Source organism: Poeciliopsis prolifica, unplaced genomic scaffold, assembly GCF_027474105.1.
Source record: "Poeciliopsis prolifica strain line A6 unplaced genomic scaffold, Auburn_PproV2 SCAFFOLD002, whole genome shotgun sequence".
Lineage (NCBI taxonomy): Eukaryota > Metazoa > Chordata > Actinopteri > Cyprinodontiformes > Poeciliidae > Poeciliopsis > Poeciliopsis prolifica.
The window spans coordinates 13,613,865-13,636,360 of NW_026562377.1; the positions used below are offsets into that span (position 1 = coordinate 13,613,865).

Sequence of the window (22,496 nt, forward strand, 5' to 3'; positions counted from 1 at the left end):
GCGATAGATGTAACCGAGTCATTTATTTCTGTTTCTGTTGGTCTGAGAAAAAAGCACTGAGTTACATTTCACAAGGCACATTTATGTTAGCCCAATTCAATCTCTTTAAATCATCTTTTTTGAGCTGGAGGGCACAACTTTCTTTTTATTCAGATCTGCTCTGTAACTGCAGAGATCATTGTGTGAGTTGTCATGTTTCAAACAGACTTGTTTGAAGCTCATTAAATATTAACAACTTATTTCCTTAGATTTCTTGTCTGCATTGGTTAATTTAAAGCAAAACTTCCCGTTATAATGGGGAGCATTATGAAGGTTTTTGACGTTATAAGAAGGTTTAAGGTGGAAAAGGTATTCTGTTATTCAGACTCTCTTTTTAACTCAAAGCTGCCCTCTAGTGGCGGTTATCCAGATTTCCTAGCGACTCTAAAAATGTTCTTCACACATGACTTGCTGTTTATAATATGGTTGTGTTGACATCAGCATGATGTTAGTGCTGTCCAAAAATAGATCCTGTTGATGTTAGATTTTTACTCCAAGATTTTTCCATTTAGTTTTGCACCACTGTTATAAAATAAGAAGAAAATGACCACTTAAATAATCAGAGGAAATGAGTATTTGTGATTTTTTAAAATGTGTTTAAATAGATTCAAAAAGCATTACCATTGAGTTTGAAGAATGTGTTCTGGAGCAAAATCTTTGTTTCCCATATTTATATTTCCACAAATCCAATATTTGCTGAATAATTTATAGAAAATCAAAGCGATTATTTTACATTGCAGACTTAATGGATGAAATTTAGTCATTTACAGTAACAAGTAATATGACAAATACAAGGCAATAATGATATTTGACAATCAAGCATATATAAAAAATAAAAGCTAAAATTATCAACAACTCACCAAATTATCATACATAAAAGTTAAGATATTCAAAAGATTTTTTTTTAACCAAAGGAAATCAACAAACATGAAACATTGGAAATCAACTTAGCAGTCAATGTCAGACATCTTTAAAGGAGCTATCACTGCAAAATTTTGTGAGGAATCACTACTTATTTCCAGTTTGACAAAGAGTTAAGAAGCAGGTTTAATGAGGCACTGTTGAGTCAAATGACCTCTGCTGGCTTATTGATTATCATAGTGATGCAGAAGACGTTGGGTTTCTCCCTCCTGCACAGGCTTCAGGATCACTTCTCTTCTGTAGGAAAAGTGAGTGAGCTTGATGAGTCTGTGGTTCATTCTTTCTCTGCATTGCAACAACCAATAAAGAGAAATGGTGAATTTAGCCAACACCAGCGAGCAGGTGATCTCAACCACAAGCAGTGAGGTGTAGATCATCGTCCACATTTTGCATTCTTGAACTTTTCTGCTGATGTGTTGAACGTAGGACAATTTTGGCTCTAGAATAAAAGTAGAGTTTACAAAAGGAGTTGATGTAGTCGGAGTCTCTGGTTGGGTTGTTGTTGTAAGGGTGGTCCGGAGTGTGGTCGTTGTGGGTTTTGGTGTTGTGGGTGTCGTTGTGGTCACTGTGGTGGTAGGTGTAAGTGTGGTTGTGGTTGGTAAAGTAGTCATTGTGGTAGATTGTGCAGTTGTGAATGTGGTGGTTGTCATAAGTGCTGTTGTTGTTATAGTAGTTGTTGAAAGTGAAGTTGTTAGGGCAGTTGTAAGGGAGGTGGTGGGTGCAGTTGTCATAGTGGTAGGGGTAGTTGTTGTGGGTGTAGTTGTTGAGGTAGAGGTTGTGGTTGGAGTGGTTGTCATCATGGTTGTTGTAATTATTGTTGTGGTCGTTGGAACTGTGGTCATGGCAATAGTTGTGGGGGTTGTCGTAATAACTGTACTCTCAGTTGTTGTTGATGTAGTTGTTGGTACTGAGGTGGAAGTAGCAGTGGTTGATGGCGTTGTGGTTGGCTGTGTCGTTGTGGGTGTAGTGGTGGTTGGCTGTGTTGTTGTGGGTGTGGTGGTGGTTGGCTGTGTCGTTGTGGGTGTGGTGGTGGTTGGCTGTGTCGTTGTGGGTGTGGTGGTGGTTGGCTGTGTCGTTGTGGGTGTGGTGGTGGTTGGCTGTGTCGTTGTTGGTGTGGTGGTGGTTGGCTGTGTCGTTGTTGGTGTGGTGGTGGTTGGCTGTGTCGTTGTTGGTGTGGTGGTTGGTAAAGAGGTGGTGGATGTTGTAGTAGTGAGAGTGGTCGTCGGTTCTGTTGTTCGAACTGTTGTTGGTATAGTGGTTGGTAAGGTGGTGATAATGGGTGGGAGAGTGGGGCAAACTAACTGATCCTCATTTAACAATTTAATTTCCTGTCCTTTCAGATGTTCTGGATACTCACAGTGAACTCCTGTTGAGAGCTTAACAGCATTGGTTTTTATCCAGTGATAAAAATCTAGCAGATTGCAGTCACATTGCCATGGATTGTTACTAAGGTCAAGTTTTTTGAGTTTGGTCAAAGAGTCAAAAACATCCCCAGAAAGTGTCCGAAGGTCATTGTTGGCAAGCTTGATTGTGGTCACAAACTGAAGATTTTCAAATAGTTGTGCATCCAATGACTTTATCATGTTGCCTTGGATGTAAAGATCAGTGAGCTTCTCAAGTCCGTCAAAGTAATCAGGAGACAAATTCACAAATTGATTTTTGGAGAGGTCCAGCTTCTTAACTTTCTTCAATGGGCTGAAGATTCCCTTAGGAAGTGTGCTGAGGTTGTTTTGTTGGAGGCTCAGTTCAGTCAGTTTAGGCATTTCACCAAAAAGCACCGGCGGCAGGCTGATCAGTTGATTATTTTTTAGGGTCAAGGTTTTAAGCTTAGGGAAGCCAACAAAATATTCTTCAGGTAAATTAGTCAAAAGATTATTTTCCAAAAACAATTTAACAAGCTTTCCTTTATGTGGAAATAAATTTGGGGATAGTTCACTGATCATGTTTCCTTGGAGATTTATTTCCTCTAAGCCTGTTAAGTCCATGAAGAGATCCTCGGGAATGGTGGAGAGCTGATTGTCATACAGCCGTATCACAGTCAGACTTTTCAGGTTTGAGAACCAGCTTGTGGATACTGAAGTAAGATTGTTTTTACCCAAATTGACTTTTTTAAGATTGACGAGATCGTCAAATGTCTGGTCTTCAATGAACTCAATTTCATTTCCATGTAACTGTAGGTCTACCAACTTTGTGAGACCATCAAACAAACCTTTTTCAAGTCGAACAAGCTTGTTAAACTTCATAATAATTGTCTCCAGATTGCTGTTTTCTTTAAACAAACCCACAGGCACTGACCTCAAAGGATTACTGGATATCTCAATACTTTTGAGCTTCATCAAACCATCAAAGCCTCCAACCTCGATTGTATTTGTTCCTGTTTCCATAAACTCCACCTTCTCAAGGTCTGGACTTCCAACAAAAGCTCCACTGGGGATTGTATGAATCTGGCTGTTCACAAAGAAGACCTCTGTCACACCAGGTCTCAGAGTGCGGGGGATTTCCGTTGCAGACACACCATACACTTCCTGATTCTCTTGTTGATCGGGTTGAGTAATGGAAAAGTCAATCAGTAAAGATAAAAGGAAAATGATGATCCCTCCATTCAACATTCTTGACATTCTACAAAAAACGGAGGGGAAAAATTTTATCATTCCTAATTTACTAATTAATAATAAAGTTCTCATAAAGTAAAATTTGAGTTTATTTTTTTTTCAGCATGACAAATATATATAATTAGCATGTAAAAGTTTAGCATGATAGTTAGTTGGCTGATTTAAATCTTTAGTCCATGTGGTAGGTTGTTGTCAAAAACGTAAGAACAAAAACAGTATAATAAATAAACTGATGTAATAAAAAAACTATAACATATATATGATAACAATATACTCTACTGACCAAAAAAATCTCATAATCTAATATTTTCTCAGAAATAACAAACGCTTTTCTTACCTTAGTACTTCTGCAACTTGGATGGACCCACAAGAAAACATAAATAAGCGCAGTCTCATTTCTTATCTCAAAACATGTAGAGCTTTAAGTATATGAAGGCATGTGAGGCGGGGTCCAGCAAACCTCTGGAGCCAGAGATAAGAGCAGGGACAGCAGCTTGCTGCATAACACCAGTATGACACCAGAAAAACTCAAATTTCAGAGTCAATATGATTTGGTTAAAAAATAGTTTTGTTTTTGAAAGGAAACCAGTTAGACACCTCTGAAAAGATGGCATAGTTATTGGAATATAAAATAACACATAAATATATAATTTAATAATTTGAACAATACATACCCTTCTCAATTATTGCTGAAAAAATCTTTATTAATATTTAGTTAATCCCCTCTTGTAATTTCCTATAAGCTTTTTTGCCTGTTTTCACTTTGCTCTTATTGATATTTACTCTGAATGGATCATGGTTCATGAAAACCTCCCTCTGATGTTTGTTTGTGTGGGTCACTTGCTAGTTTTTACTGTGCTACATTTAAATGATGCTTCACACTGGGAAAACTCTCTGCATTGGTCACAAACAACTTTAATTTTATCATCTTTGATTAAGATCAAAATCAATGTAAAATTTCCTAAGCTTTTTCCATTTTTCTGCACCGGCCGACTCTTTTTTATTATGTCTCACTGGAGCAATGTGGTTTCTTAAACTTCTGTCACTCAGGGTTTGTCTTTATGCATATTCTAAGCAAATTACTAATGGAATTAAAACAAACAAATAAATAATGTAAAAAAAAAATGCATATAAAGAAATGGTATTTCAATAAAATTCAGCAAATATTCTACTACAACATGTGAATACCAAGCATAAGAAGCATATATCTAATGTAATGTTCTCTGCTAATTCAATTCAATAGCTGTTTTGTCTTTAAGGGTAGTTTTGATTATTAGCTACTGAAGTACAACTTCTATAGTATTTTGTGATTTGTGGGTATTTATGTTTTAAGAACATGCAGCTATTTTATGACAATACAACAAAATCTTTTTATTCTGGTTCTATTCCCAAAATAGCTGCAGGAAACACAACTTAAAACATGAACAATTTCTTACAATCTGAATGTTATCTACAGCTTCCCAATTGTTGTTTCTGACTCCCTCCGCAGAGAATTGATGCACGTAAAGCTCAAAATCCGTTTGTTTTGTCTGATCTTTGCATGCAATAGTCTGTTTTAAAATGAGAAGTTTTATTCGTTCCACCAGATGGCGCTGTTGTGATTGGGTTTTTAAAGAACAGCAGTCTTCATTGCAGATAGAAGTGAATTACAAGATTGCTTGATTTCCAAAGTGTGCAACAGTTTACTTCTATCATGACAGCATATTTTAATTTGAATTCTGTTTAGTAAAATCCAATTTAGTTTTAATCACAACTAAATCATCTTTTTGTCATTTTAGCTTCACTCTAATTTCTCTCAACTCAATATTAATAAATGGTCTCATATCTTTGTGAGTAATATTTTCTTCATATTGAGTAACATACCTTAGCTTTGTTATGTTTGCCTTAAACAGATACACATTTACTTTCTGCTTTGAGCAAAATCTAATGTAGTCTCAAAGACATTACCCACATTTTCATACAAGAAAAAATATTTTATTTAGTTAGTTTCTAAATAAAATTGTTTTGTCAAGATAAAAAAAGGAGTCAGTGATGAAAACAGTCACTAAAAAGTTTTGTGAACTAAATAAACATTGTAATGCACAAAGCCTTCTTTCAGTCAGACTGATTTATAAGATTTTCTTTAATGTTTTCTGAAATATTATTTATACGCAGCCATGTTGTTAATATGGATATCTATAGTACTAAAAACATAAAGCAGTCTATTATTAAGAAGAAAAGTTGTCATTTATTCAGAATACAGAGGCATTTTGCATTAAAACTGTGTTATAGTGTAGTCAGATACAGACTGCATTATCCTAATGCCACAAATGATAAACTTCTTACTAATTGCATTGTTATTTATAGAGGAATCAGCATCAAACTGTCATGGCTATTGCCAAATACAGAGGCCTGGTTCACGTTTAAGACAAAGGTGCTGGCTGGTCACGACATTATATGGTTCTTCATTTTACAGCTAGTGAATGAGATGTTCATGTCCTTCATTTTTAAGTCGCATAACAGAAGACAAATACTGACTGAAAGTGCAGCTTTTCAGGATATACAATCACCAATGAACTGTTTCCCTTCGCTTTAAAAGTCTCTGATTGTGATCTTGTCTACAGCACTGAATTCCGACTCATTTGGCTTATATTTTCATTTCCTCTCCTGTTTCTCTTCCAGCAGACGCAGCCGATGATGACTGAACTGATGATGACAGTGGACACCACTGCAAGTGCAATAAGAATAAGTGAAATATTATTAGTCTCTACACCTCCCCCTTGTCCTCTGTTAGTCAGATTCTCTTGCTCTGACGTTGGTGTGGTCAACACCTCAGCTGACGGCGAGCTTTGTTTGGGTACATCTGTAGGGGGACTCCTCTTCTCAGTTGAGGCCGATGCAGGATCTTCAGTAGGGCTGACAGGCATCAGATCCTCATCTGCAAGCATTGCTATTATCTCACCCTTCAGTTTCAAAGGAATCTCACACACCACAAGAGTTTGGTTGACCTTGGATGGGTATAGTTTGAGCCAGTTCCTCAGAGGCAAAATATTCTTGTCGCACCTCCAGGGGTTCTGCTGTAAAAGGACATTCTCTGCTTTAGTAAGTGAATCTAGATTGTGCTGGGGCAAGTTTGGAAGCGAGTTGTTCCGCAGATCTATTTCTCCCACGTTGTTCAGGCCTTTCAGAAAATCCAATGGAAGGGAGGTGATAAAATTGTGCTCCAAAGATATGTTGACCAGACGGGGCAATTCTTCAAAAGTTCTGGCTTTTAGGCTTGTGAGTCGATTGGTGTGCAGTGAGACCTCCCCGAGTTGTATCAAACCTCTAAAGGCGCCTTCAGATACATGGCTGATCTGGTTGCGACTGAGAACCAGAAGTCGTAACTGAGTCAGGTTCCTGAATGTGTCATCATCCACACTGCTTAGTTTGTTGTTATACAACCACAGCTCCTGCAGGGGCATTGGGCCAAAGACCCCTGGACCCAGACTCTTCAGGACATTTTCATACAGAGAAATCTGGGAGAGGAGAGGCAAATTACAAAAGATCCCCTGTGGAAGAGACATCAGTCTGTTGCTGGAGACAAAGAGTTTCTGTAGTTTTGGAGTCTTTGAAAACAGCATAGGGTCCAGATGAGTAATTTGATTGTCCTGGAGACTCAGTTCCTCCAGGTTAACAAGGTCATTCAGAATGTCAGCTGGAAGCTCCTTCAGAATGTTTCTGTTAAGGCGCAGGATTGCTAGTTCAGAAAGACCCTTGAATGTGCCACTGAATAGTTGAGTTACAGAGTTTGAAGCAAGTGATAAGAACTTCAGCTTTTTTAGGGCATGAAAGGTTTCCTTTGGTGCATAACTGAAGCGGTTCCTGCTCATGTCCAGTTGTGTCAGCTCTGTTAACTGGGAAAACCATCTTGGTCGGATTGCAAAGAGCTTGTTATTTTTCAGATTCAAAGTCTGAAGTTTCTGCAGGTTTTCAAACAACATCTCGGGGAGATCCTGCAGTTCAGTTTCTGTCATTACAATGAAATTTAGATTTAATGAGGAGTTGAATGTGCCAGGGTGTACCTCCTTCAAAGCAGTCTTTACAATCATAAGAACCTCAAGAGAAGAGGAAAACTCAGTGAGATCTTCATGTTTCAGAGAATGAAATTTGCAATGAATAAAATTGATGTGAGTGGTAGATGACGGCACATGTGTGGGGAAGTCAGAGAGGTCTTGGCATGAGATTTTTCTTCCTACACATTGACATCCAGGCATACAAGATGAAGAAGCAGCACCGAGAGAACAGAAAAACAGCAGCAAAGAAGTTACTGCGTCCATTTTGGTCCTACAACAGAAGAAGAAGATATGTTTAAAAAAAATAGTTAAAAATAAGTCATTCGTCAGATTTTTTTATTTCAAGTATTTTTATGCTTTCAATACTTTTGTACAAAACAATCTCATTAGTATTGCAAGCCTCAATCATAATATTTTTGCTGGATTCATATTTGGATAGGTATTAAAGGGACGTTTTCATTTGCAATTCCATCCCCACCATATACAGACTTAAAAATGCATAAACAGTGAATAAATCGAATAAATCAATTTTCAATCAGTTTTTGCACCAAAGAGTTAAGAATAAACACTGAGGCTCTTTAAACACTTATACATTTGAAATTTTAAATTGACATTTGTGACTGTATACAAAATAAACCAGAAGAAGGAATCGCAAGAGAAAAATTGTCCTGATTTTATGTTAGAATATAAAGTATACATGTGAAATCAAGCCGACTGACTTTGCTTTGCAAGTTCCCAACCCAACTTTTTGCTTCTTTTAGATTTAAGTGCCAACTTAAAAATCCTGGTTTACTAAACTCTCAAAGGTATGACCAAATGATCAAATATTTAGCCTAACTTTCTACTGTAAGTTTATCTTTCACAAATACACATTTAAGTTCAAAATCTAAAACGTCCCAAAACTGATTGACTGAAAGAGTAGAAGTGAGTAGTGACAACTAAATGCAACAGAAATATTTACACTATACTATTTCTAAGATGAATAACTGGAGACAACATTTTAAGGCTACACATACATTTTTTTGTTGTTGAGTGGGTTCACATAAACCCACTCAACTGAACCAGTGATGCAACTGTGATGTATTTTAAAAGAAATTATTTCTTTTTTTTTGCTTTTGTTCCTGGTTTTGTATTGTTTCAGAATAGAGCACCCAATGAAGCCTTAAGATGAAAGTTATCAGTTCTCTATTTTATGGTTTTGTCACAAAACAATTTTTTTTTTGGTAAAATGTTGCATTTGAAAAAAAAAAAAAAAAAAAAACCCGCACACTATAAAATAGATTTTTTACAAGGAAAACTTGAACTAAACTATTTTACTAAACAAATATTCTTTCGAAAAAAGAGCACTTTGCTTCCTCCATAGACACAAAAGGTACAGAGCCCCTCCTGAACTGCTGTGGATTGCTTTAATGCCACCAAGGGATCCTATAAATCAACACCATAACACAGAAAACATGCCTACAGATCAGTAATCGTGTGTGCAGTCTCAGCTGTTGTTTTATGCCAGACGGAAACATTAGCATGAATTGACCCAGTGTTGCCAGTGGGTCGGATCACTGCCTGCCAACACTGCTGACCCAATTGACGGCTAAATCACAACGCTTAGAGGGCTTTTGGCAATGCAACAATTTAAAACAACATGCTACAATGGCTATTTAACTTTTTCAAAGTAATCAAAAACTTTATTTCAGAAGATTGTTTTAAATAGTACATTGTTAAATGTTGTGTGTGTTTGTCACTATTAAAGATGACCCGTACGTGACTGACAAACAGTTCTCCCCTGTTTGTAATGCCCCTGGTAAGTTCAGTATAATGTCCTACTTCCTTGCACAAATCCTTCTGTGGCTTGAGGCAAGGAAACGTGAGCCATTTCTTAGTGGTTGAGGCACTTTGGGAAGCTGCTACTTCCTCTCAAAGGAACAAACTCTCCAAAAAGGCTCTAATGAGGTCAGTTGCCGAGGCAGCACATTTGTTTTTTTTCTTCTTAAACCCCCTTATTGAGAAACTGCCTGCAAATCTTCAGTGAAGGGTGGTGAGCGGGGCTGTGGCTACAAACAAACGTGGCACATATAGATCCTAGAACGGCTGAGTTACTGCGTGTTTTGTTAAGCTGAGCGGACCTGGGGTCGCACGTGGCTCGACTTGTGGTTGTTAAGGCTTTGGGGTACAAACAGGTTGTGAAGGACGGTGTTTTTTTATTTTTCATTTTGTGTCCAAGAGACAGAGAAACACATCGCAAGCATGTTTGCATAATTTAATTTCTAAAAGGATTAGTATCTCTGCTCTTTCTCTTTCTTTCTTTCTTTCCTTCTTTGTTTCTTTTTTCTTACATTGTTTCTTTCTTGCTTGCTTGCTTTCTTGTAAAAGACGCCCAACTACCTCACAGGCTTTTACAGTTTTCTCACGTCATGTCTGTTTCCAATTAAAGTTTGTGGTAAGTACTCTGTCCATGCAGAGTAAACCACATAATTTACTCTGATTCAAATGTTGTTGCTTATTTAATGACATAATACATTTGCTTGCATAGTCTTTACCAATGTCACTGTTGGGTCCAAAATGTCCCAATTAAATAAATAAATGTTAAATAAATGTGCAATACTTTGACCCATAACAATGGCATATGTTTTCTTCAGAATTGTAAATATACAGTTTAGTCTTCATGCATTAGCTGAAAATTGTCTCAAATTGTTATTTCCAGATGTAGTAAATTATCTATATACTTAGTTACGTTTTAAATTTTTTGTATAAATATTCAAGACTGGGGAAAATAGGGGAACAGAAGGTACAGCAGCACCCCCTTGTGGATGAAACATGACACATATGTTAAAAGTTTGCAAACAAAAATCCATAACCAGTGTTGAATATACTTATATCGCAAAATGAGTTGGATATCATAATTTATAAAAGGTATTTTTTATCATATTTGGTAGTATTTGAGACCGCCAACAACTTCTCTTATTGTATGTGGCTTAGTGGAATATAGTACACTATAAAATCACAACTAAATCTTACATAACAGTAGCTTAGGGACACAAAGACGCATAATCTTATCCAAGTGTGTAACCAGCAGGAATCTTACTGTCATCATAACAAGGCACAGTATTTGTTATTTATACAGTTTTGTGCAGTATCATAATGCTCCTTTAGCCAAAGTGTGGGTTAAATCATGTGTCTCTACTTACATACTCTGACTGGAAATTCCCGGATGGATCAACAGTCTGGTGTAATGGGCAAAGCATTTTCATTTCATTATAAAAGGCTCATGTTTTCTGCTTCTCCCACAGCTGGCATATAAACCAAAGTGTTTCTCAAAAAATCAGAACCAGCAAACTTTGCGATCTAAATCTAGGGAATGTGTCCAGGAAACCAAATTGTAATCAACGAGGAAAATTACAGGAATGAAAGCTAAACAAAACTTTCATTAAAATGGGTTTATTTTTAACACAAAAACTTCATTCTTGTGTTATTCATATTTGTTTCACATTTCTACATAATGAAGAATCTCTTCTGTGCTTATTTATGATGAGCCTCTATCAAACAGGACAAAGAGTTTTTGCAGAACTTACCCTCAGTCGTCCTCGTTGATCACTGAGCAGAGTGAACTGGTTGGGTTGTCTTTTATGCACAACACCCTTCCTTCCACTGCTTCATTAATCCTCTCAAAGTTTCCTTCTGAACTGTCACACTTTCATATGTTCCTGCCCTGTGTCATATCTTGAAGTTTCCCTTAAATCAGTTATTTGTTTGTCTTGTTTCTCTCTCTCTCTTTCTCTCTCTCTCTCTCTCTAAGCCCTGGAAATTTTTAGGATTTCTCTGTCTCCCTGAAGCTCTACTCGGGCTGTTGAGTAGCTCTGTTGCCTCTTTGTAGCTTTGAAAAGTAGAGGGGAACAAGCCCAACCCTGCTGTTTTACTCCCTGTCTGAACTGATTTTGCTGCCCAAGCGTGAGTGTTGGAGGGGAGAGAGGTCTGCATTTCATCTTAGATTTATTTGTGAGTGAGTGTGTGTGTGTGTGTGTGTCAATAGCTTTGTGTTGTCAGTAAAGGGACCTTGCAGGGACGATGAAAGATTTTGTCAAAAACAATAGGAGGAGGTTTTGTGTGATATTTTTAGGGTGTATGCAAATCTGTTGCACATAACTTTGGTGTCCCTTCTCTGGTATGCTCATAAAACAGCTCTATATATATAATGGCATGCAGTTGTAAATATACTTCTGCTCATACTCCCACTTACTTGTGCGGCAAAAACAGCATAAAATATATATTTCTCTAAACAATGTTTTATTATTTATCATCCATGTAAAAATTATGTCTTGAAACTTTTTTTTTTGTCATTATTCTGTCTAAAGGGAATGTAATATAAGGAGCAGTGAAGGAAATCTGTCAAAGAAAAAAAGTGTGTCTGTGTATTTTTGATTACACAATGTACTTATTTATGTGAAATGTACCGACAGGGTATCTTCTGTTACTGTCAGTGCTGTTTTCACCATTCAAACTCACACACAGGAAACCATCAGGGAAATGATAACAGGGGTGGAGCTAACGTATGGACTGATGTGGCTGCAAGATAGCGCATCAGCAACCCCAAGTTGGACATGATTGTATCACTGCGACATTTTAGGACAAGGCAAACTAAAACATGGTGTTCTGGGAGTATTGCTTTTTCTAACACCTTTAGTAATGTTGAGGTGGTTTTAGCATCTAAAACACCTTCATCTTTACTGAACCAACATCTAGAATGCTTGTCTATGTTTTCAAAAAAGCAACTTGACTGGGAAGCACCCACTATAGTAACTGTCCCAACTGAGTGAGCAGCTGGTGCTTCCTAAACAGCGCAGTGATTCTCCCACAGTCAAACTGAATACAATACCAAAGCAGAAAGCAGAACCATATTGCAAATTAAGCACCTGTATAAAGCTAAGACACAATATCAGTCAATGTTCATCATCCTCCCAAGGCCACGTATTGAATTGCATTTGGGGCATTTCTGAGTGAGGTATTAAGCTGCTAAGCTGTAAACGAAAGAAAGATTTGATGGTTTCAGAACAAATACTGCAGAATTAAACAAAAGTACACAAAATGTCACAATTTGCACAGTAATAAAAGGCAGCAAACTTAATGAGTTATTCATACAGTTTATCTGTACACAAAAGTTATTTTGGGGTTACTCTTTAAATAAAATGAATTAGTATTCTCAATCTCAATCAACAAATGTTAAAACTGTGGGCCTGCTTTAAAACCTTTCTCTGAAGCACGAGATTCAAAGGGCACCTGTTTATTTTTTCAACCAGCTCTGGAAGGAAGATCCTGGATTCAAATCCTGGCATGGGTCTGCATGGGTGGAGTTAGATATTCTCACCATGCAGAGCCAGCAAATTGCAGCAGGGATGTTTAGATTTGCAAAAATCTTACTAACCCAGGCCAGGGTACCAGGTCCCAACCTCATAAATGTCTGCGCTTTCCAAGTCGTTTTATAACTATATTATCAACCTTTTTTAAAATTTGTTTCAAGTTTGTCTGGATGATACCATGTTTCATTTGTGAATCCTCAAGATTAATTGCTTACTTTCAGTGTCTATTTCTAGTCTTTCTACATAAATTGTCATTAAAGATAATTTAAAGAAAACTGTAAACTATGCCTGTGTTATTAAGAAGGGTTGAAGTATATACATCAATTTGTTTTTACAGGGTAAAACATAAGCAAAGATAACAACTCTCTTACTCTTATTTTAGTGTCATATAATAACTAAAGCTAATGACAAAACAGAAAAGTTTGAGACAATTGTGTCATCCTAAAAACCTACATACATGGTTTTTCGTTCTTCCGCTTCCTTTTACTGCCTGCATCAACCTAAGACCAAACTTGCCACTATGGGATATAGGGCTTTTCAGGCTGTAGCTCCGCGACTCTGGAATGCCCTTCCAGAGCCCCTAAGAGCCGCACAAGGTGTGGAGGCCTTTAAAATAGGTGTTAAGACTCACCTTTTTAAACAGGCCTTTTAGAATTGTAAGTTTTACTTTGAATTGTTAGTTTTTAATTTGTATTTTTGTACCACTTGATGTGAAATGTATTATTGTATGTTTTATTGTAAGCTCTACAATTTATTTTTGTCTCTGTAGCACTTTGAGATTTCTTTGAAATATAAGGTGCGTTACAAATAAAACGCAATTATGATTATAATAATAATAATAATAATAATTATTATTATTATTATTATTATTATTATTATTTAAAATCCTAGAATCAAAAGATTGTGATTTCATTTTTACTATTTATGTGGAGTAAAATGTTTGGCAAAAATGCCCTAATTTAACAGTTAACTTCTGTGCTAAAGTGAAGCTCAGATGTTTTACGTAAGGGAATAGCTTGACCCGAGTTGTGTTTACTTTTGAGAGTCTGTCAAAACAGCAGGTTCCTGTCAGCTCATCACAAGTAAATCCTCCTCTTGTCTCAAACACAGAAGTCAACAGTTTTGTTTTTTTATAGCTCTTCCATTTTTTTCCACAGTCAGATGTTTGACGATTCATGCAGCTTCCTGTTCCCTTGCTCACCAATTTTCACAGTGTTGGTCAATGTGCTTGTGCCCACTGTTGTGTGAGCTCAGCGTACTGGAAAGCCCTAATCACCCGTTGTCATAGCAATGAACTTGGGTCCTGTTTGCCAATTTATCCTCTTTTGTTTTGTTTTATGCTTTAAATTCTCATCGCTTCCCATGGAATTTGCAGCATGTGTTGACACTCTGAAGATTAAATTAGTCTGAAACTTATTTGTCAGTTTAACAGATGAACTTCTCTGTTACATCCTCAGAAGAGTGAGTTTAAATGTAGTTACTGGTGTGCTAAAAATTAACCTTTAGTTTAATAAGTTTTAGTCATACAATTCCAAAAGTTGATTGAAAAAGCTTCAAACGTCTTTTTTTGAAGATGCTCCTCCTGAGCTGTTCCCAGACACTGACTGTTTGTGTTGGGTGTGGTTTTCTGCATGCTGTTGTGGTTTTATCTTTTGAAATTACAGTGAGGAAATTTCTCACTGTGTCCAGATGACACTTTTTGTAAAAGAAAGACGTGTCCTTTAGAAAACTCACTGACATTTTAAGAGCTTAATCACTGTTCAATCTCCTTCCTGTTTTGACATATAATACAAAAGACTCAGTAACCTTCCCGTTATCCAGACTGTGATGAATTTCTGGAAATCCTCCTTCTTTGTCATTTCAACTTGGCAAAGTATTTAAATACAGATAAACTTAAGGCGAGAAATGACAGATGTTTTGGGTGCAAGCATAAGCAGTATTATTCTTCACTTATACTGACATTAATTTATTGGTGCAATGTTGGCAGTGTACTTTGGTTTTCTACAAACTGAATGTTTGCAACTCGGACTTAAGGGAAGTAGAAACACATAACAGATGTGGAAGACAGGGATAATTAGAGGTGGGAGAGGCATGAATGATATCATTTTGAAGCCTAAATGCAGGAAATGCAGCTTAAGTTCAAAACAAAGATTCTTGTTTTCTGATTTGAAGATATAGTTAGAAGTGACTTTACCACAGACTAAGTATCTACTTATAATGTCTCTGTAGATACTTATAGAAAAGATACTTTGGCAAGTATTTAAATAGTTTCTCCACTTCTGCTACAGCAATCCACTTCACTGTATTTCTGTAGAAGCAGCTTAGCATGTACCTCAACAAGCATCTTCATGAATGTTCAAATAAAATTTAAATTGTTCAGGATGACAACTAAAAAAAGACAAAGCTGACTAGAATATTTTTATTATTTTGTTCTTTTATTTTGTTCTGGTTGAGAGGCTATGAAGACTTGTACATCAAGTTTGCTTCATTATATTTTTTGCATGTAATAGATGTAACATAAAAGCTGAAAAGTGCACACATTTTAAACTGACAAAATAAAAAGTGGGAGGAGAAAAAAAATACCATTAAATGTTTCTAAATCTAGTTTATTCTTCAATTAACAAACAAAAAGCCACATTAGCAATAAAGACAGCATACTATAGTAGACATTTTGGGGGGGAAAATGCTTGTGGAAAGCGAGTGTTTATCTTCAAGCATGCACCAAGTCTGATAACATGGTGTGCTCCTCATTTTGCGCACACTCAGCATTTATCTTGTCCATGGCTGTGCCAAGACGATGCATCCCATAAATGGCAGCGAGAATGAGCACCAAACCCACGACTAGAAGAAGGACATAACAAAACATTATGGATCCAATTAAAGCCGAACCGGACGGCAGAAACCACACGTACACCCAGTGTTTGTGGACGTTGTGGTGAACATAGTCAGGTCCATGTTCAACCATCAGTAAATCATGAAAAACAGGTGAGGCAATGGGAGTTGCATCAGCCTGACTGGAGGCTGAGGTATAAACCGTCGCTGAGTTTGTTGTAGTTTCTAAGGCGGTTGATTTCGTAGTTTGGGTGTCAGAAGTGTAACACGGTGTTTGAGTTGGTTCATATGAGACAGTTTGCGTCAGAAATAAGCTACCTGTTGTTTTCTCATCACAAAAGCTGAATTGGTCGTCAGTCAGAGTGTGGAGCCTACTCAGCAAGCTGAACAGTGGACTGTAACATATCACATCATCTTTGTCAAGAACAATGCGATCATTTTCTCTGACCCACCTTACAAATTCTCTTATAGCACAATCACAGTGCCAGGGGTTTTCGCTCAAAGTAACAGCGTTTAAGTCTGTATTTGACAAGAAAATATCTCCAGGAAGTGTGTTTAGCTTGTTGTTTTTCAAATCGATGGTAACAAGTGATGTGAGGTTCTGAAAAATGTTCTCTGGTAGGTTCTTCAATTTGTTGTCGTTGAGGAGGAGTATTTTCAGTGTGGCTAGTGCGGAAAAAAGGTTGGGAGGAAGATCCTGAAGACTGTTGTTTCTGAGGGAGAGCTTTTCAAGGTTGGGAAGACAGCAGAAAAGATCTGGCGGTAAGTACCTCAACTTGTCATTTAAATGGAAGTTCAGCTCCAGAAGTCCAGACATGTTAGCAAACAGGTTTCCAGGAACAGTGTTGAGGTTTGTATCATACAAATAAAACTGTTTAATGTATGGCATGTGGCCCATGAGTTCGTCTGGCAACGATAGCAGGGGATTGCTGTAAATTGTAAGTTTTTTAAGTTTTGGCATGTTGTAGAAGCTCTTGCGTGGGACACCCTTCAGCTGGTTGGAGGACAGGGTGAGTTCTGTCAGGTTCTTCAGTGACCAAAACACATGAGGTGGAAGATTTTTGATCTGGTTGTGATGGAGATTCAGAACACTGAGACTCTCAAGCTGATCAAAAATCCCCGGTTCCAACACCTCAAGCTCATCGTAATACATCCTCAGTAGCTGAAGTTTAGTCAGGCTGTGAAAAATTGTTGCCGATAGCTTCTTTATGTTGTTCCTGCCAAGGTTCAGAAGAAAGAGGTTGCTTAGTCCTTCAAACATGTCTGGAGGAAGATCTCTGATCTTATTGCGGCTCAGATCCAGAATCAGTAACCCGTCCAGGCCCGCAAACATATCAGGATTAATGACCTCAAGCTGGTTTCCATCTAAGTAAATCTCTTCGACCACAGACAGAGGACTGAACACCCGAGCGGGAAGAGTTGACAGCTCATTGTCCGTCAACTTGACGGACTTGAGCTGGGGAGCTACATGAAATGCCAAGGGATGGATGGTGTGCAAGTGGCTGTTGGTCAGACCAAAGCGTAGTAGGAGACTCTTATTTTCCAGACTCTTCTCACCGAGGACATCCATGTTGGCCTTGTCAAGCAGCAGAGTATATGTGTGGACACTCAGCTCCTCCAGCAAATCTCTGCCATTACGGTCACTGCAAAAAATGTGACTAAGAGATTGGCACTGACAGCCTCTAGGGCAAATCTTGTTGCAATCGAAGAGAGGTGGAGTGAGGAGAGTAATTATCATCCACAGCGTACCTGTGTAATTAAAATAAAAAAGTAATAGTTTTAATATATACACAAAATGGCAGGTTAGCTTTGATAGAGATTCAGAAATTACCCCATGTTGAATATATGAATTGTTTTTTAGAGAGGAGCAGCATGACGAGCATTTAAAATTTTTAGACAGCAATCACTACAGATCAAAACTGTTTCAGAGGTGAAAAGCAGAAGAAGATAGAAATTTTTAACTAACCTTTGACGCAGGACTCCATCGCGGTCTGCTGGTTGCTGCGCTCTGAGCCACTCTGCAACTCGGTTTGCAACTCGGACTTAAGGGAAGTTTGCATCTCAGTTTGCTGTCTAACTGAGATGTGCACTCATTGCCTGTCAAAGCTTCCGGCTTTCTTCTTCACCAACATGCCAGCCCAGAAAGACGTCACGTCATCAATACAGACAGGGACACGCAGGGTTAACTGTGGTGACCTGACAAATGCCTCATGCTTTTTGTCCTCATTAATACCATAAAAATACTACAACAATTTATTTATCGCGCTTGTTTTTAGTTTTGAGAAGTCTGAATGTTTTGACATTGTTTCCACATTTTGAGCCTCCTATATATAAATTAAATAACGATTCTGGCTCCTTATTTTCTGATGTGGACTTATCTTGCAAGCAGCTTTTTCTGCATCCTATTTGCTGGAATAGATAACTCTGTGTGTTCTGTAAAAAAAAAGGGGAAAAAAAGAAAAAACTCCTTCCGGGGACAGAGCTGAAGTGACAGGGCTGACAGACAACTGTTATCAAACGGCATGTAAAGAGAACAGTTAAACCGAAGCATGCATTCACATACTGGTGGTATTTATGAGTGATTTTGCATTTGTGATAGAGTTACTGTGAAATGCCATATGTCTCCTTTTTCTGATGGCTACATTATTGTCATTGTCTTCTCCATAAGTTTTCAATGGATGTGATATTTTACATTAGCATTAATTCAAAATTGTTCACATTTATTTAGTAAATAATTTTACTGTGTTCATATTTAACAGGGCTTGAAAACCAAAAACAAAATAGCAAAAAAAGTGATAGACATGGCTTGTTGTGTTGTATTAAGAAAAGTCTAATAAATATTTATGGTATTCTTCTGGAAGAATTGAAATTTATTCCAACCACCCATCCTTTATACAGTGTTTTTAAACAGTTCCTTTCACATTGATAGGATTGTCTTTTAAAAATTGGGTAAAGCTTTAATATATTTTAATAGCTTTTATTTCCATCCATGAAAATTCAGGCTTGGATTTTCATGCATAAAGCATGAATTCAAATTCAAAACTGCATTAGGTTTGTGGAAGGTAAATAATAACAACCATATTAATCAAGAACTGTGTGACTTAGTGGTGCAATTAAAACTGAAAAGACATTTTTAATAGTTTAGCATACGTTTAAAATGTATTTAAACTGGCACAACTGAGCCAAAAATACCTACCTTACTCAATGTACCATGATCCTGTCTCACTGCTCTTGAACTTTTGAAAGTCACTTTTCAATGTAGCAATTTACTGTTTCAGAATAATCAGTGGTAAAATCCTATTTGTTTTTATAGCTCTTTTCTCTTTTTTGGTGAACAAATAGTTTAATTCAACTAAAAGGATTTTCTTACCAGACTATGCAATTATCTTTTATTTTTTCAGAAATTTTACAACAAACAAAAAGGAAAGATACACATTACATTTTATTTACACAATAAAACAAAAAATGGTTCCTTTCTAAATGCAGTGAAAAGTGAGGCGATGGTTGATAAAAACTTAGACCAGTTTCTGCCACAAGAGGGCAACAAAAACCGATTAAATTTAAATGTGGTAAAGAACATTTATCCACTCAACAATATTTCTGTTACATAATAAAATTCCTGTTGGGAAAAATGTAAAGCAACATCACTCAGAGGTTTCATGACAGCATCTAAGGGGACATGAAATGTACATCTCTATATTGCTAGAATAAATACAGTTTGTTCAAATTATTGGTGTTTGCAGGTTTTAAGGCTATGCTGAGCAATGCAGCAAGTTTTCCTGGCGGTTCTTTTCCCCTTTTGTCTTCGTCAGACACAGTACTTCCAAAAACAAGCTGTGGATAACAGAAGATACAAACACAATAAATTAGTTTCACAATAACTATCAAGCATTTCTTCATTTTGATTGGTTGTAATTTAACTCACGTTCTCCACGCTTTGTTGTTATGGATTTGTCCTCGGCTACATTAGCAGAAATTTTCCGCTCCAGCTCCAGATCTTCCCACACTGTACGCAGCTATAAGCACAGACCAGACCTATTAAAACTGTTGCTAGTGTTATCTATTTTGTCATTATTAAAAGCTGTTGTTCCTGACATGTTTTATCAAAGCAAGTCAAATAAGCCTCATTCATGAAGTACCACTCATACAAGGAAATTCACATTTTTTATGGGGGAAAATAAAGAAAAACTGGTAAATAAAATTACATTACAAAACAAATACATCAAAGAATAAGATGACCATTTAAACATCACAAGGACAGTGCAGCAACATCTTGATAAGAGCCCCAACATGCCAGATAAAAAGAGAAAGTTCTTACCTGCTCAAGATCAACTAATTTATTACCCAACTTCATACCTGCAAAAGTGGAAACAAATAGTATTAGATTATTATGTAAATTTTTAAAATTGATTTCAGAAGTAGTGGGTAGGTGAAGAACTTAAGAACTTAACCTACCCACTGGGTCATCTTTTTCACCAGTACCCAAGGTTTTGTGAAACAGCAATGCAATAATCTTGCTCTGAATGTCTGGGTCATCTCTGAGGTCAAACACATGGTTTCCTGAACATACAAAGCAAATGAAATTCCCACTTTAAGCAAAAACTAGTATCTTGTTCAGCCCCATGAGGGAACACATTTACATTTTTTTGCACACTCACCAGAGGTAAATATGCTCCTCCCCTCCACACTAATCACTCCTTGCAGTAATAGTAAACCAAGGAGTCCCAGAGAGCAGTTTGTGACTGTGACCCTGTCCATGGCACTCGGTGAATGGTCCTCAATGAACTCCTGCACTATGAGCTGCTTTTACACAACTCAAGGGATCTTCTCCTCTGGATCCATTCTGTCAGTATACATTTATATGTCTTTTAGCTGAGAGGAGGAGCCAGTTCGCTCCTTGAGTCTTAAATCAACTTGTAGTCGCTTTAGACTTCGTCAAAAGTCCACAATCTCATAGAGACCGTGAAGCATTTGAACGAAATACGGTGCTATGACGTTGCAGTTGCAAGGCAGTAACCCTTTGTCACTCTGACATGGCCAAATCAAAGTGATAGGAAGTTATCAATCAGCTGCTTGGTTATGAGAGCCCCCTGTCAAATGTTCTTGGCACCTGCACGTGCTTTTCTTTTACCGTAATTGCTTCCTAAAATAGCACCATGGGAGTGTGTTGGTCTGCTGAAGAGAGGTGAGTGAATTGGTTCAGTCTGTTGGAGCGCCACAGGAAGAGATGAGATCCTCAATCTTCAGGACTGACTCAAGGTAGTAGGAGCATCCATCACTGGGATCGTGTCAACATCTGATGGGTCTCAGCAGTCTTCCTTGCATGTTAAGAAAGTAATGTTGCCCATCTCTGCCTAGGAGCAGAAACTGTGCAGGTGTGATATAGGAAATCACCTGCAAAACTTGCATGGTGATCTATGCTAATTCCTACTCTAAGCTGAAAACTTGGGAGTCTCTAGTTTAAGCCAGAAAGCTGAAGTCATTTAGCCATTAAATACTCCTCACTAGTGTCAAGATAGACTGGTATGTGACAAGAAAGAATGGGAGATGAGTGTAATTTCAGGTAATCTAAATTAAAATTGCAGTAAATTTTATTGCAATTAATATTTTAATAATTTTATATTTTTAACAAATTATTTAAGGGGGCTGTTAGAAAAAAAAACTCTAAATGTGGTTAGCAATTTTTTTTCTACTGATTCCTCTTAAATGCTAGAAAAACATCTCTGTTCTCTTTACAGTTAAGTGAGTCCCTTCTCTCTCAAGCATACAAAAATCCTTCTTATATTTCTAATGATGAAAATTAATGTGACTTGAGAATTAAAGCGCTATTTGAATTCTATTTACAACCTGAGTTGCAAACATTTTTTGGTTTCTTTAAAAAAAATATATATATATATTATTATTAGAGCCACACCCATGGTCTCCCAAAATGTATGTTGCCATACTCTGATTCTCACAGTCCCAAAATAGAATTGTTAGGTTGATTGTTTCCTAAATTTCCCTTTGTGAGTGTGAGTGTGTCTGCACTCATAACGTAGGTGTGAGTGCAGACACACACCTATGTTTTGTTGGTGTGAGTGGGTGTGTGCATCATTGTTTGTCCTCTTTGTCTCTATGTTGTTTTGCGAGAGAATGGTGATCTGTACAGAAGGAAGGTCTCATCCAATGGCTGCTTTAGATAGGCGACATCTATCCATTGTCAACTTATGAACAATGGATGGATGAGTAGACGAGGGTAGCGTAACCAAAAAAATGTTCTCAAACAATAAGTGTAGTGGGGACAGGTGCCTATCTAGTAATGGTACATTGGGTGAGCAGTAGAATACACCCTGGAGAAACACACAGACACATAACCATGTACTCACACACTCACACCCAAGGGCAGTTTAGAGAGACCACATAATCCAAGTCATGTTTTTGGCCTGCGGAAGGAAGCCAGATACTAAGCGAGAACTCAGAAAAACATATGCAAACTCCACACAGATACGAACCAATAAAGATTGTTTTGATACAAGGCAACTTGCCAACATCCAGTCCATGTAACCAGTAATATAAAAATATTAAGTGTTTTGCAATTTCTATTATATATGTTTTTAAAGCATAAAATTAGTTTGTGCTTCATGGAAATGACTTTGAATTGCCTTGATGCTGAACATTTTTTCTACACATAAAATTACCTTACCTGTTTGTAAAAACAATACAATTCTTCC

At 37.2% G+C, this 22,496-nt stretch overlaps 2 protein-coding genes across 2 annotated transcripts; both read right to left on the bottom strand.

Annotated features, from left to right (window-relative positions):
• Nucleotides 1–645: 645 nt before the first annotated feature.
• On the bottom strand, nt 646–17,814 carry LOC129368752 (uncharacterized). Its single transcript, XM_055043865.1, has 5 exons — nt 17,753–17,814; nt 15,671–17,535; nt 7,862–7,877; nt 6,366–7,560; nt 646–3,579 (listed from the first exon to the last, which is right to left on the bottom strand). The coding sequence occupies exons 1-5, from the start codon at nt 17,769–17,771 to the stop codon at nt 1,125–1,127; spliced, it is 5,550 nt and encodes a 1,849-aa protein (XP_054899840.1). The 5' UTR covers nt 17,772–17,814; the 3' UTR covers nt 646–1,124.
• Nucleotides 5,587–11,384, bottom strand: LOC129375462 (leucine-rich repeat-containing protein 15-like). The gene is made up of 2 exons (XM_055054563.1): nt 11,173–11,384; nt 5,587–7,877 (listed from the first exon to the last, which is right to left on the bottom strand). The coding sequence occupies exon 2, from the start codon at nt 7,868–7,870 to the stop codon at nt 6,170–6,172; it is 1,701 nt and encodes a 566-aa protein (XP_054910538.1). The 5' UTR covers nt 7,871–7,877; nt 11,173–11,384; the 3' UTR covers nt 5,587–6,169.
• Nucleotides 17,815–22,496: the final 4,682 nt, after the last annotated feature.

Bases quoted from the DNA above. Each gene is read 5' to 3' on its own strand.
- LOC129375462 (XM_055054563.1), bottom strand. From the start codon at position 7,870: ATGGACGCAGTAACTTCTTTGCTGCTGTTTTTCTGTTCTCTCGGTGCT.
- LOC129368752 (XM_055043865.1), bottom strand. The intron at 3,580-6,365 runs GTCAGAGCAAGA...CGTTTTTTGTAG, and splicing joins GAGGTGTTGACCACACCAAC to AATGTCAAGAATGTTGAATG.